The sequence below is a fragment of the Phalaenopsis equestris genome, unplaced genomic scaffold (assembly GCF_001263595.1).
Source record: "Phalaenopsis equestris unplaced genomic scaffold, ASM126359v1 Scaffold000224, whole genome shotgun sequence".
Taxonomy (NCBI): Eukaryota; Viridiplantae; Streptophyta; class Magnoliopsida; order Asparagales; family Orchidaceae; genus Phalaenopsis; species Phalaenopsis equestris.
The window spans coordinates 1,425,383-1,437,803 of record NW_018164666.1 but is presented as its reverse complement, the minus strand read 5'-3'; the positions used below and the strand labels follow the sequence as shown (position 1 = coordinate 1,437,803).

Below are 12,421 nucleotides of genomic sequence, written 5' to 3'. Positions count from 1 at the left end.
AAGTTTTTCATACAACATAAAAAATGTCATCATTTTAATTTCTTAAAAGTGAAATACATATTTTTATGCACAAAAAAAGTGGCATATATGTAAAAATTGAAGTTTAAGTGTTAGATGTGTAAATACATATAAATTGAGTGATATATATGTAAATCTTCTTAGAATGTATTAAAATTTATGATTATTTTAATAATACCGTTTGCATTTTAAGATATTTCCCCACAAAGAAATGTAATTTTTAACAAATTTTAGTTATAATTATGATTAACAATTAACAATTTTTAATTATGTAAATTTTAAAATAATAGCCAGGGCGTTTTGGCAAATATAACACGCCGCTCCGCACAACTGCTACACTACCAGTAGCAGTTAGCAGAGACTGAGGCGGGCGGAGAGCCGAGGCCTGCTTCTAGTCGAAGGTTCGAGTGCTGGAGCCGTCACCTTGTTCACCGATGAGCACGACGGCTTTAGCTGATATTGGCAAGCGCTGCGGCGTTGAAGAATGCAAGCTCATCGACTTCCTCCCCTTCAACTGCGACCGATGCGATCAGGTATGTGACTCTTCTTCTTCTTCTTCTTCGACTGTCATTCTTGAATATCTGGTTTTCTGTTTTGGATTCCTATCCATGGAATGGGGAGACGGCATCAATTTTTTGGGGTTCCCTGGAAATTAAATTGATGTGTCGGAATGGGTCTGCATCGTGCTTAATCGGACAGGCACGCATTGTACGAAATAGCCTTTTCGATTGAATCTTTGTTTGTTGTGGTATTGGATTCATGTTCTATTTTTGGTAGTGCCGGCTCGGTGATTCTTTGGGATATTGGGTTTTTAGTTCTTTGAAGTTGCTCAGTTTGAGCCTGGCATTGGGCAAATACAGCAGCATTTGCCACATTGATTTCGTTTTGATATATATATATATATATATATATATATATATATATTTGATTGATTAAGAATATTTTCTCTGGCACTTGTAAGTTATTTCTAGAATTATATAGGGCTTATTATGTGATGAACAGGTCTTGTAATAATTAGATTACTGAATCGGCTAATCTGGCTGTTGAGTTATAGAAAATATTTTTAAGATTCATAAGAACATTAGATTTTCATCCTATGTTCAGTAAATTCACGTGGCTCGTACCCAATAAAATATTAAAATTATTTGAGCAATTTAGGATTTTACTAACACACTTAACATGAAGAGGACAAGAAAGAAAGATAAATAGCGAGAACTGTTAGATATGGCTTATAGATGCTGTAGCGGAACAGAGCGAGACAGTGGAGTGGAGTCCAATTGGGAGAGTTTCGTTAAGTAGGTTGGGGGATACGGTACAGGGGTATTTGTGTAATTTTATATGTGGGTTTTATCTATATATTTGATTTGCAACCGTATGGGTGTGAACTGATTTTTCTGGAATAGTGAAGCCGCTCTGGTCCCGAGGACGTTGGCACAAATTGCTGAACCCCGCAAATTCTTTTGTTCTTGATTTTCATTTTTCTTCTTCTTTGGATTTTCAACTTCAAGAACTATTTGGATTTTACTATAATAAATCACTAGAGCACAAACCCCAAATTGGCTATGATCCCCTCTTCCCTTGGCATTCCCTGTAATTACCTGACTACAAGTTTGTGATTAGGGTTCAAGCGTTTGAAGGAGTTTACTTGTCAAGTTATATGATAAGAAAAGTATAAAACAAGCCTTAATGAACACTTGCTATTAAATACATGCGTTGTATAGCCCAACCAAGACCTCCAACTCAGGTCATTGAGTAGCTAATTTAATTTGTGGAAGTCACCGGCTTAGTATGCTTAGTCATCCACTTGCTGAAGTCACTTGCTAGTGAGTTTCTCATGATCTTAAGCAAGTACAATAGATCTTAGATGAATACCCTTGAAATTATCTTTGAACGAGTGAACTCTGGTGAGTTCACCATGCTTTAGCAAGTTTTGAGCTTCTTCTTAGCGAGTTTATAATGACCCAAGCCAATTCATATTGATTTGGACAAGTTCATGCAGGCTTTTAACATTCTCGAACAGTTCTATGACTTTAGTATTTTTCTTTTAAACTTTGACCAAATTATCCTAAAGTGATCTGCATAAATATCATTAAGCACAAATTTATCTTTTATTGTTTCCCAAATTATCCTCTTTTAATGATGTACTAATTCCTTAAGAAATACTTGTGTAATAAGAAACTTTTTATTTTCATACTCATAAGGCTTATAAAATTTATTGAAAATACTTTTAAAATAAAGTTCTTAGTGCTGTATAATTTAGTGAAGATGGTTTGTATATCGAACATAAAATACCAAGGCTTTAAAAATTAGATCAAACCAGTTGATTCAATTGTTTCAATCGTGAATATGGCATATGACCGGTCTGGGCAGCCTCAAAAACTATTTTCGAATTGAATTGGTGAAAATCGGTGTACGTCATCGGTTGAACCAACAACTGGTGAACCGATCTCGTTATATTGAACCAGTCGGTCCAAATTACCTTCTAAATTAGCTTTATTTCACAATTAAGTGATTAAAAAATATTTCTTATAGAACTTAATTCTATTAATTATATTTTGTCAAACATATGATTATGAATTTAAAAATCATAAATCTAATAATTAATATGTGTTTAATTTAATTAATTCACCACATGCCCTTCACTTGGATGACTTAAGAGCTCAAGTTATAAAACTATTTTTTTTCTGCGAAAAACTGTAAAATGCCAAGTCTCTTTCATAATATGATACTAGAAAATTGTGAGTGTTTAAATATAAGTTGTTCTACAAAATAAAGAATTGAGTTGGTGATATCAGAGTTAACTCAAATCACAATAGTAAAAAAAAAATATTAAAAGTAAATAGGTGGTTAGAACCAACACACGACACACAAACTTAACTAAGGTAGATCAGGGGTAGTAGTGATGATCAATAGAGGCTTGGAGAGGCACTAACAAGGGGGTGGGTGGATTGGTCAATGAAGAAGCAATGGTTAAGGGCGGTTCTTGGCGGCGGGAACAACAACTGGGTTGTGGAAGGTGGTTCGGCGGTGGGGAAAACAACGAGATGACATGAGAAATAGTTATGGGTGGGTGAACAACAGTGGTTGTGCAGGGGAAGTGTTGGAACAATAGCAAGGTTGCAGGGTTACGGTTCAGAGATTGGAACAACAGTAGAAAAAAAGATAGGGGCTTACGGGGGTGCGAAAATGTAGAAGGCTGGGAGCTATAAAGCACCTGCGCCTCCAAAAAGAAGCCATACTCGTGTCCAACACGTATTTGAGACAGATACGGCCCTGACACCGGCTAATGCGTGTCCGACACTCTACTAAACTTATCAGAGCTGTCTAATTAATTTGTCACTTACCAGACACACTGCTCAGACATGGCTCAACATAAGGGAAGATAAATTCAAGTGTTATTGAAGCAGCGACAAAAAAAAAAAAATAATAGTAATTGCGATGTTCTGTAGGTAGGGGTGTAAAAGAGCCAAACACGAGCGAGTCCAGGCTCAGCTGGTGATTGGCTCGTTTATATTTCGAGCTCAGAAAGAGTATTCGTGTTCGGCTCGTTTGCTTAACGAGTCGAACACGAGCCGTTCACGAACAAAGAGTCATTTTGACAACCCTAATCACATAGTCATAAGATGTTAAGGATTGAGACAAGATTTAAAACATCATTTGAATATAGTTTACTAATTTTTATTCTAATTTTTTCATTAATACTTTTAATTGATTATAAATCTTTGTAGCCTTGTAGTCAATTAATTTTTTTAAAAATATTACTCATCAAAGATATATATATATAATTGTTTAGTAGTATTTCGAGCTAAAACGACACGAACGAACAAATATTTATTCGTGTTGTTCGTGTTCGGCTGTTGGCGAACAGCGAGTCATTTTGACAGCCCTATCTATAGGTATTATCGTCTTACTATCAACTGCGGGGCAGTCGTCAAGTGTCACTAGTCGAAGCAACGGAGTCGCCGAGCAGCCATGATCAATGAAAAGGAGTTACTGAGCAGCCTTAATCAAAGCGAGGGGGTCTTCGATGCAATCTAAAGCTTTGACTTTAGCCAGGGCGTGCTCCAGAGCACGATACAAATTTTCATGTGATCCAGAGCTTCAACGCAAGCTAGAGACTATCCAGAGTTTTGACTCCAGCTAGGGCATGATCCAGAGCACGATAAAGAGCTTCCACACAATCTCACATGCGTTCTAGAGCTTCGACGCAGTCTAGGGGACAATCCAGTGCATATGCATGAGCTGAGGGACAATCCACGCATGCGAGTTTGACAGTTAAACTTGGTGCTTTGTCCCTTATTTATTTTTCTTCTTTTTTTGCGATGGTAATTTTGTAACATGAAATTCTTATGTATTTACCTATCTCACACCAAAACTTTGATTTTTTCCTGCATACCACTTTATCTATGTATGAACAGGTAGATTTGGTTCAATGATTTGTGAATGTTGATAAGTTGTGGTTGTTTTGATAAATTTTAAGTGATAGTGAAAGAATTTAGTGGTATGAAGGTAAATCTAATAAGAAATTATGTCTAGATCCTAATGTTGAAATTTTGAACTCTTCATTCACTGATTAATATAGGCATCAGCTCTAAGCCTCTAACATTTGAATAAACAACACAAACCAATTAGTACTTGAATTAATATGATAATTACTACAAGTGTCTCTAACAATCCCATAAATGACAAAACAAAGCTTGTATTGGCATATGTAGAGATATTGGGATCAATCGGAGTATGAGACAATATAGAATTTCAATGTCATTTTTTGTCAAGGAAAGTTCAAGGGAACATATTCTAGGGTTAGAGCACACTTGTTTCGACAATTTGCAGTTGGTATTCGAGCATGTATTAAAGTAATTTTGACAAAAATTCATGAAATGCAGAAGTCAGATGCTCATGTATAACACAAAAAAAAGAATGATGCATTTAAAATGGATCCACTTACTTTTTATGGGCAAAGTGGTTCTAATTAGTTGTATAGCTCTCAGTCAAATAGACATTTATTTAGAGCAGAAAGTTATGATTGCAATCAAAAGAAAAAAATTGTCGTACAATAGTGTTATTGAAATAGCATTTAATTTGCAAGTTAGAGATTGTTTACATGAAGAAATCACTCTAATGTTTTATTTTGTAGCTCTTTCATTTCATTTGATAAGAAATACATATTATTTTAGTGTGTTATCATATGCAGCCAACAATATAATCACTGGATATATTTCTTCTAGTTGTAATCTATTTATAACAACCTTGTTTCAAAAAGAGATGACACAAGTTGATAGAATGCTTGAGCCTATCAAGAAGACTTGAAATGAGAAAGGAGTTGCCATAAGCCATAATTTCTTATGGTTAGACAGATGTGTAAAAAAAGTCCTATTAAATTCATGTGAGTCACAAAATCTAGATTAATATTTATAAAACTACCAACTGTGAAGCGGCATATAAAGTTAAATTTTACATTGTCGATGAAATTAAAGTAGTAATTGCAGCCGTAGGTTTAGATAAAGTGGTTAAAGTAATTATTGATAATGCACATGTGCAGAGTTGCAGGAGTATTGATTGAGGCTCAATATCTATATATTTTTTGGACTCTTTGCGTTGTTCATGCATTAAAATTAACATTGAAAAATATTTGTGTTTCAAAAGACATCAAAGGAAATGAGACAACTTGTGAGAAATGGAATAGAATAATTGACATTACGAGAGATGTCAATTTTATAAAAAAATTTATTATGAATTATTGAATGAGATTATCAATGTTTAATGAGTTTGAAAATTGAAAATGTTGACCATTGCAGATCCCGTTTTACATCAAGTATAGTATGCTTGGGAGATGCAAAATAAAAAAATAAAGGCTACAAATAATGTTGATCAGGGAGGAGTGAAATATGTATCATGAAGATGATATAAGCAAGACAAAATTTGTGAAGTAAAAAATCTTGAATGATTTGTGGTGGGATAAAATTAATTATGTTATTGATTTTATAGAACCTACGCATGACATGCTGAGATTGACTGATACAGATAAACTGTCTCGAACTTATCTACGATATATGAGATTCTATGATAGAAAATATGAAATATATTATATATCGACACCAGGTAAAGAGAGATAATGAAAACTCCAATTTTTATAAAGTTGTGTATGAGATTTTAGTAGAAAGATGGAATAAAAGCAACTCTTCTATTCATTGTTTAACTCACTATCTCAATCCAAGGCTTTATTGGATTTGATGTTTATTTTTTATTAATCCTAATTGTTTTAATTTTGTTACTTATAACTGTATTTTTTATTAGATATTACAATCACGCTTAGTTAAATGAAGTTCTAAATCGTGTTGCGCTACGTAAGAATATAGAGATATCAATTGAGAGAAATAAATGCTTAAAGACAATTTTCTCAAATATTTAAGAAAGATCAATTATTAATTTGGAGTTTGCTAAATTCTTTGGATTTAGTGGAGTTTTTACTAATTATGACTTCATAGCTTCTAGAGCTATTCTTGATGGAAAAACATGGTAGATGATTTATAGAACTAGTTTCCCACAACTGTAAAATTTAGCTTTCAAATTGTTGGCTCAATCGTATTTGTCTTCTTGTTTTGAAAGAAACTGGAGTACATATTATTTTTATCTATTTATGAGGAGCTTAGAACATTCTCAGGGGAACACAATATTATTGGATGTTGGTGGAGATGCCTTAGCTACATTGGAGGATATTGAAATTATTGAAGTTACTAATCTTTCTCTTGATGAGTCATGCTTAGAAACAGTGCTTTTCGTTGATGAAGTTGGAGGTGACATTGATGAGAGCAATTGAGCTAACATAAATGATGGCACCACTGTTGAATGTGTCAATCTAATTAGTGATAATTATGCTATTATATTGACATTTTGCTATATTTTGCTTTATTTTATTATGGATGACATTGACATTAGGTGTTTTTATAATTTTATTGATATTTTGTATGTAATTTTTATATTGTTAAAATCTACTTTTAGGAGTTTATCATTACAAAGATATCTTAATGATCACATTTGCTATTTTGTGATGTTTTTAGTAGAAAATTTAAAAAAAATATATATTTGTATTAATAATTTATTAAAAATATAAAAACATAAATGATGGCACCACTGTTGAATGTGTTAATCTAATTAGTGATAATTATGCTATTATATTGACATTTTGCTATATTTCGCTTCATTTTATTATGGATGACATTGATATTAGGTGTTTTTATAATTTTTTTGATATTTTGAATGTAATTTTTATATTGTTAAAAACTACTTTTATGTGTTTATCATTATAAATATATCTTAATGATCACATTTGCTATTTTGTGATGTTCTTAGTATAAAATATTAAAAATATATATATTTGTACTAATAATTTATTAAAAATATAAAAACATGTCAATATCGTATTGTGTCTTATTTTTTTGCAATTATATTATGTGGTTGTATCGTGTCATGTTGTGTCTGTGTCCATGCTTCAAGGATGCAAGTATACTTTGACGTGAGTGACAACAATGCAAATGATTGAGCAGACTAAGTTTTTTTTAGAGGCACGATCGACATGTGAGCATATTGCATATGGGATCTCCAAGGATCTTCACAGAATCTTTAAAATGTGAAGAGCATGAGGATGAATAGATATTCGCCGAAACAGAGCAAGTTAAGGCTTTCAGGAACCTCACAAGGTTATCAAATACACTATGGAGACAAATATGTTAGAGCAGGCTTTGATATCATGACAAATAGAGTTGCTCAGATTGCTTGCCCTCCTCTAAAGGATTTTTTCATCATAAGACTTGGTTCTTTATGTGTCATCAACAAATGTTTATCTTCAAGTACAAAACTCAATGCATTTTGAGCATGAGACATTCTAAATTAAAATTCAAGATCATCAGAGCCCCGGTCCAATAAATTTATAGTCAAACACAGCGTCTTGACATGACGAACCTGATGACACTCAAAGTGATCTTGTCCGAGTCCAAATAAGCCTTGATCCAATACTTTAATCATTGTCAATGGCTTTGATGTATCAAATGGAAACTCAAACTGTATTATAATTTGGCATGTTGTTAGTCAAATTGACTGTCTTGACGAGAGGAATCCAACGAGATTCATGTTGCCATTAAGATATCTAAACATTGAAAAATTACATGTGGTCAAGGGAATGCATATAGATTTTCTGATGGAGTGTTTTGGGAGATTGATTAAATTTACCAACACGTCCCTCTCAAAAAATATAAATAGGCCCCCATTCTTTACTTAAATATGAGAAGAGAAGAAAAGAACGAGCTACTTACTAAAACTTAACTTATAAAGTTATGGTGGTTGTCATCGGTCACCCAAGATAATGACCAACCAATTGTTCATCGTTGAATATCATAGTTCGCCATCAACCACCAGTCGTTTTCAACCACCAACCATTGTTGACCACAATCAACTACGATTTTGGTCGCCCTACTTCTGCAACTTTGACTTATGTAGCTAACTCTATTTGATATAGTCTCTAACTATAATTTTGGTAGCTCAGCTATGACTGTCATAGCTATCAACTATGATTTTTGTAACTAATTACATTCGTTATAGTCCCCCTGCAACTATTATTGTTAAACTACAACAATTTTAGTCTCAATTATTCTTAACAATTCTATATGTTGGGTTATTTTAAAATTACTTTTATTTCAACATTATCTTGTAATCCAATCCTTCTTAATACAGGAGAATAGTGGATTTTTGTACTTTCTAATTTCTATTGCATTACTTTGATTGGGTCATGCCTTGTGTTTTTTTTTCTTTTCCAGGATTTTTGCACATAAAAAAATTGTTTCTCTTACATCATTATTTACGTGTGTGTGTGTGTGTGTTGGAAAATTATACTAGACTAAGACATAAGTTTTCTAGCACGCAACAATTTTTATATAAGATAAATTCAAGTGATTTGTTCAATCCGATTTGTCTTAATATAATAGAAAGTAACTATCTTATTAAATTATACATTTTCATAATTATAATAGTTCTTTATACTTATTTCTCGGCATAATTTACAGGTAATAATTTGTAAAATAATAAGCCTAATTTTCATATATTTGTCTCTTTGATAGGATTATAGTTTGGCCATGTGCTTGCTTTATGACGATTCCTGGCGGTACCTTTTCCCTCGAGTTCTGTCAACCTAATTACAAAAGTTGAATTTAGTAATATTTTGTGCACATGATTGTCACCCTAACTGCTTAGGAGTACTTGACAATGTTAATTTTGAAATTAAATTTGACACCTTTTTATAGGTGTGATTTTTTCATTTATATATTTTGTCATTACTTAAATTTGGGGATCTTTCGAGTAAATATTCATCAAAAACTAAAGATTGAATCAACAAAATTAGTTTTTGTAAGGAAAGTTCAAGGTCAACAATTGAAGATATTTTCTCTGTGCATTAGATCCTGGACTACCTCTCTACCGACTTGCTTCAGAACCTGTTTTGAGTCTTTCAACCTTTTGTGTGATTCTGCGCCCTTACAGCAACATTAAAGAACCAATTTTTCGGTATTTTTGGTGGTTGCTTAAATTCTGGGAGATCCTTAAATTATGCCTTTTTATTGATTTCATTGATATGTATGCAGCTCATATGCCATTTACTTCAACAGTCAGTTTACTCTTATTTATAAATTTGGAGATTAAGATGATATGTACTATATTCCATAATTAAGGTGAAGATTGCATGTTAATGTGATTTTAGATAACTAAACAAAAAACCATGTTACATAATTAAGTTGAAATTTTTGTGTCAGGTTGAAATAAATGAATATGGTTGTCGAACAAGAGCCTATGAATCACCATCCCTAAATCGATTCAAGAACTAATATCTAACCCAGGATCTGTCAATTACATGTGGAGTATCGTTTGAGATGGGAGTCATTAAATACATGATTATTAAGAAAAATATCAAAATGGTCTCTTAATACTTTGTAGGGGTCATTTTCGTCCTAGAGTTTATAGTTTTATTGATTTATTCCTCAAGAATCTTTTAATATACGTTGAAATAGCTATGATGATGACTATTTTAGGTGTGTATTCCGCATATATGGATTTCATTATATTTTGATTGTATTGATTGTATCAATACAACCAATAAATCAAAATGCAATAAAATCTGCATGTACTTACTCTACACCTAATAATTGCTCCTATTTTAGCCCGGTTAAAATGATCTATGGACTAATTTAACACTTTTATAAACTCTGGATAGTTGGGAAACTATTTTGGCACCTAGCTCCATGATTATTGGATGAACTAAACTTATAGATTCAAATGTGAATATCAATTTGTTCGATTTGCAAGGTGTTCGAAAGTTGTTGACCAGTTTTTGTGTTCAATCGCCGCCTACAGTATAATAAACTCCTATCTTGCGAACTTTTGGATGGTTTAAAAAAAAAAAAAAACTCAGACACAAATCTCTGCTTTTAATTTTGATGTTTGAATATGGTGGGATTATTAACATGATGAACAGGTATTCTGCCTGCGACACAGAAGTTACACAAAGCACCCATGTCCAGTTGCCAACCAGATAGACATGACTCTACTAATCTGTCCCCTCTGTGCGCAAGGGGTTCGTCTTCTTCCCAACGAAGATCCAGACATCACCTGGGATACTCATGTAAATTGTGACTGTGACCCCTCCACTTATCAGAAACCATCCAAGAAGAAACTCTGTCCTGCCACCGAATGCAACGAAACACTATTTTTCTCAAACACCATTCGTTGCAAGAATTGCAACCAGGACCATTGTCTGAGACATAAGTTTGCTGCAAATCATAACTGCACTGGGCCGAAGAAACCCGATTCCAGCTTCCCTTTCTTAGACGTGCTCAGAAAAAGCCAGAAAAACATCTCCACCCCAAGTCGAACTCCAAATGGCTCTGCAAAACTGAGTTCAAATCTTCTAAATGCGGCGTCGAGCATTCGGGCCTCTGCGGAAGCCGGCATGCAGAGACTGAGCATTGCGACTAAGAAAGTGTTAAGAAAGGCGAAAGATGGTATGGCGCAGGGCCGCGGCGAGCTTGCAGAGCAGTGCCTGCAATGCCAATCAAGGTTCGGTAATGTGAATGCTCTGATTGAGCATGTTGAGAAAGTACACGAAGACTCTGTACCACAGGGTTTAAATATGGCGGCGTTTGATGTTTGTCCCGTGTGCAACGAAACATTCAGAGATCCAGTGTTGTTAGTAGAGCATGTTGAAGAGCACCATGGAGATTCTACTGGGCTTGGAAGGTACGCTAAATCTTCTTTTATGCATGCTTCAGCATTAGTTGGGAGAATTTTGAAGTTTTTTTTGGGAAATTTACATAACTAGGTTTTAATTCTTATGTATTTACATATCTCACACCTAAACATGTGTGTGTGTATATATATATATATATATATTTTTGGTGGGTTAAACTTGTGCATAAAATAAGTGTTTTTCACGTTGAAAAAATAATGAAATTTTTATTTTGATGTGATATTTAAGATTCAAGTGCTCTGTGTAAATGTGAAAGCTTAGGTGTGCAATATGTAAAATACATAAGAATTGTGTGCTATGTATGTAAATGCCCCCTTTTAATTAACTGCGCTGTTTGCGGTTTTTTGTTGGGTAATTTACACAAGTAGCACATAATTTCTATGTATGGACACATCTGACACCAAAATTTTGCTTTCTTACATTTATACCATCCAAGACTTTCATATCACAGAAAATGCCAACCTTTTAACTTTTAAAAATGTGAAATACACATTTTCATACATAGGTAAGGTGGTGTATTTAAAAATTAAATTTGTAGGTGTTAGATGTAAATACATAAGAGTTGATTGGTGGTATGTATACAAATCTTTCTTTTTGTATTTACATATCAAATACTAAACTATTAAGGGTGTGTTTGGGGCAGCTTGTGCTTATCCAGATAAGCCGTTTATCTGGAAGCAGTGTGGTTCGACCCGCTTTCCGCGTTTAGTGTAAAAAATGAACTACGTTTTTGAATAAGCTGCTCAAACACAACTTCCAAATAGTGAGGGCAGATAAGCTGCCCCAAACTAAGCCTAAATTACTTAAATTGCATAAGAAAAAAATTAATAAATTAGGGACAGTTAATCAGAAATTATTGGGTAGTGATTTTTCTGTTTTTTTTTTCTTATTTATATTTTTAACCTTTTTGACAGTTGAGCCGGAGCATTTTTATCCTAGAGAAGCTCTTGCTGCTGTGCCGGATAATGTTTAAATTATGCACAAGGCTTGAGCGCTGGCTGTTTGGTTTCCTTTTTTTTTTTTTTAGAATTTATCCTCACAATTGGGTAATTTTCCTTCGAGGAATTGTAAGTTTATTTTCATATCCAAAACGCTTCATCTGATGAATTACAC

The 12,421-nt window shown here is 33.5% G+C and overlaps 1 protein-coding gene across 1 annotated transcript; it reads left to right on the top strand.

Moving 5' to 3' along the window:
• Window positions 1-393: 393 nt before the first annotated feature.
• LOC110023528 (zinc finger AN1 and C2H2 domain-containing stress-associated protein 16-like) lies at window positions 394-12,421 on the top strand. Its single transcript, XM_020722995.1, has 3 exons — window positions 394-551; window positions 10,538-11,298; window positions 12,223-12,421. The coding sequence occupies exons 1-3, from the start codon at window positions 453-455 to the stop codon at window positions 12,224-12,226; spliced, it is 864 nt and encodes a 287-aa protein (XP_020578654.1). The 5' UTR covers window positions 394-452; the 3' UTR covers window positions 12,227-12,421.

What these genes read in the sequence shown, in the direction of transcription:
- LOC110023528 (XM_020722995.1), top strand. Translation starts at nt 453, where the DNA reads ATGAGCACGACGGCTTTAGCTGATATTGGCAAGCGCTGCGGCGTTGAA. An exon ending in ACTGCGACCGATGCGATCAG is followed by an intron (nt 552 to 10,537) that starts GTATGTGACTCT and finishes CATGATGAACAG; the next exon opens with GTATTCTGCCTGCGACACAG.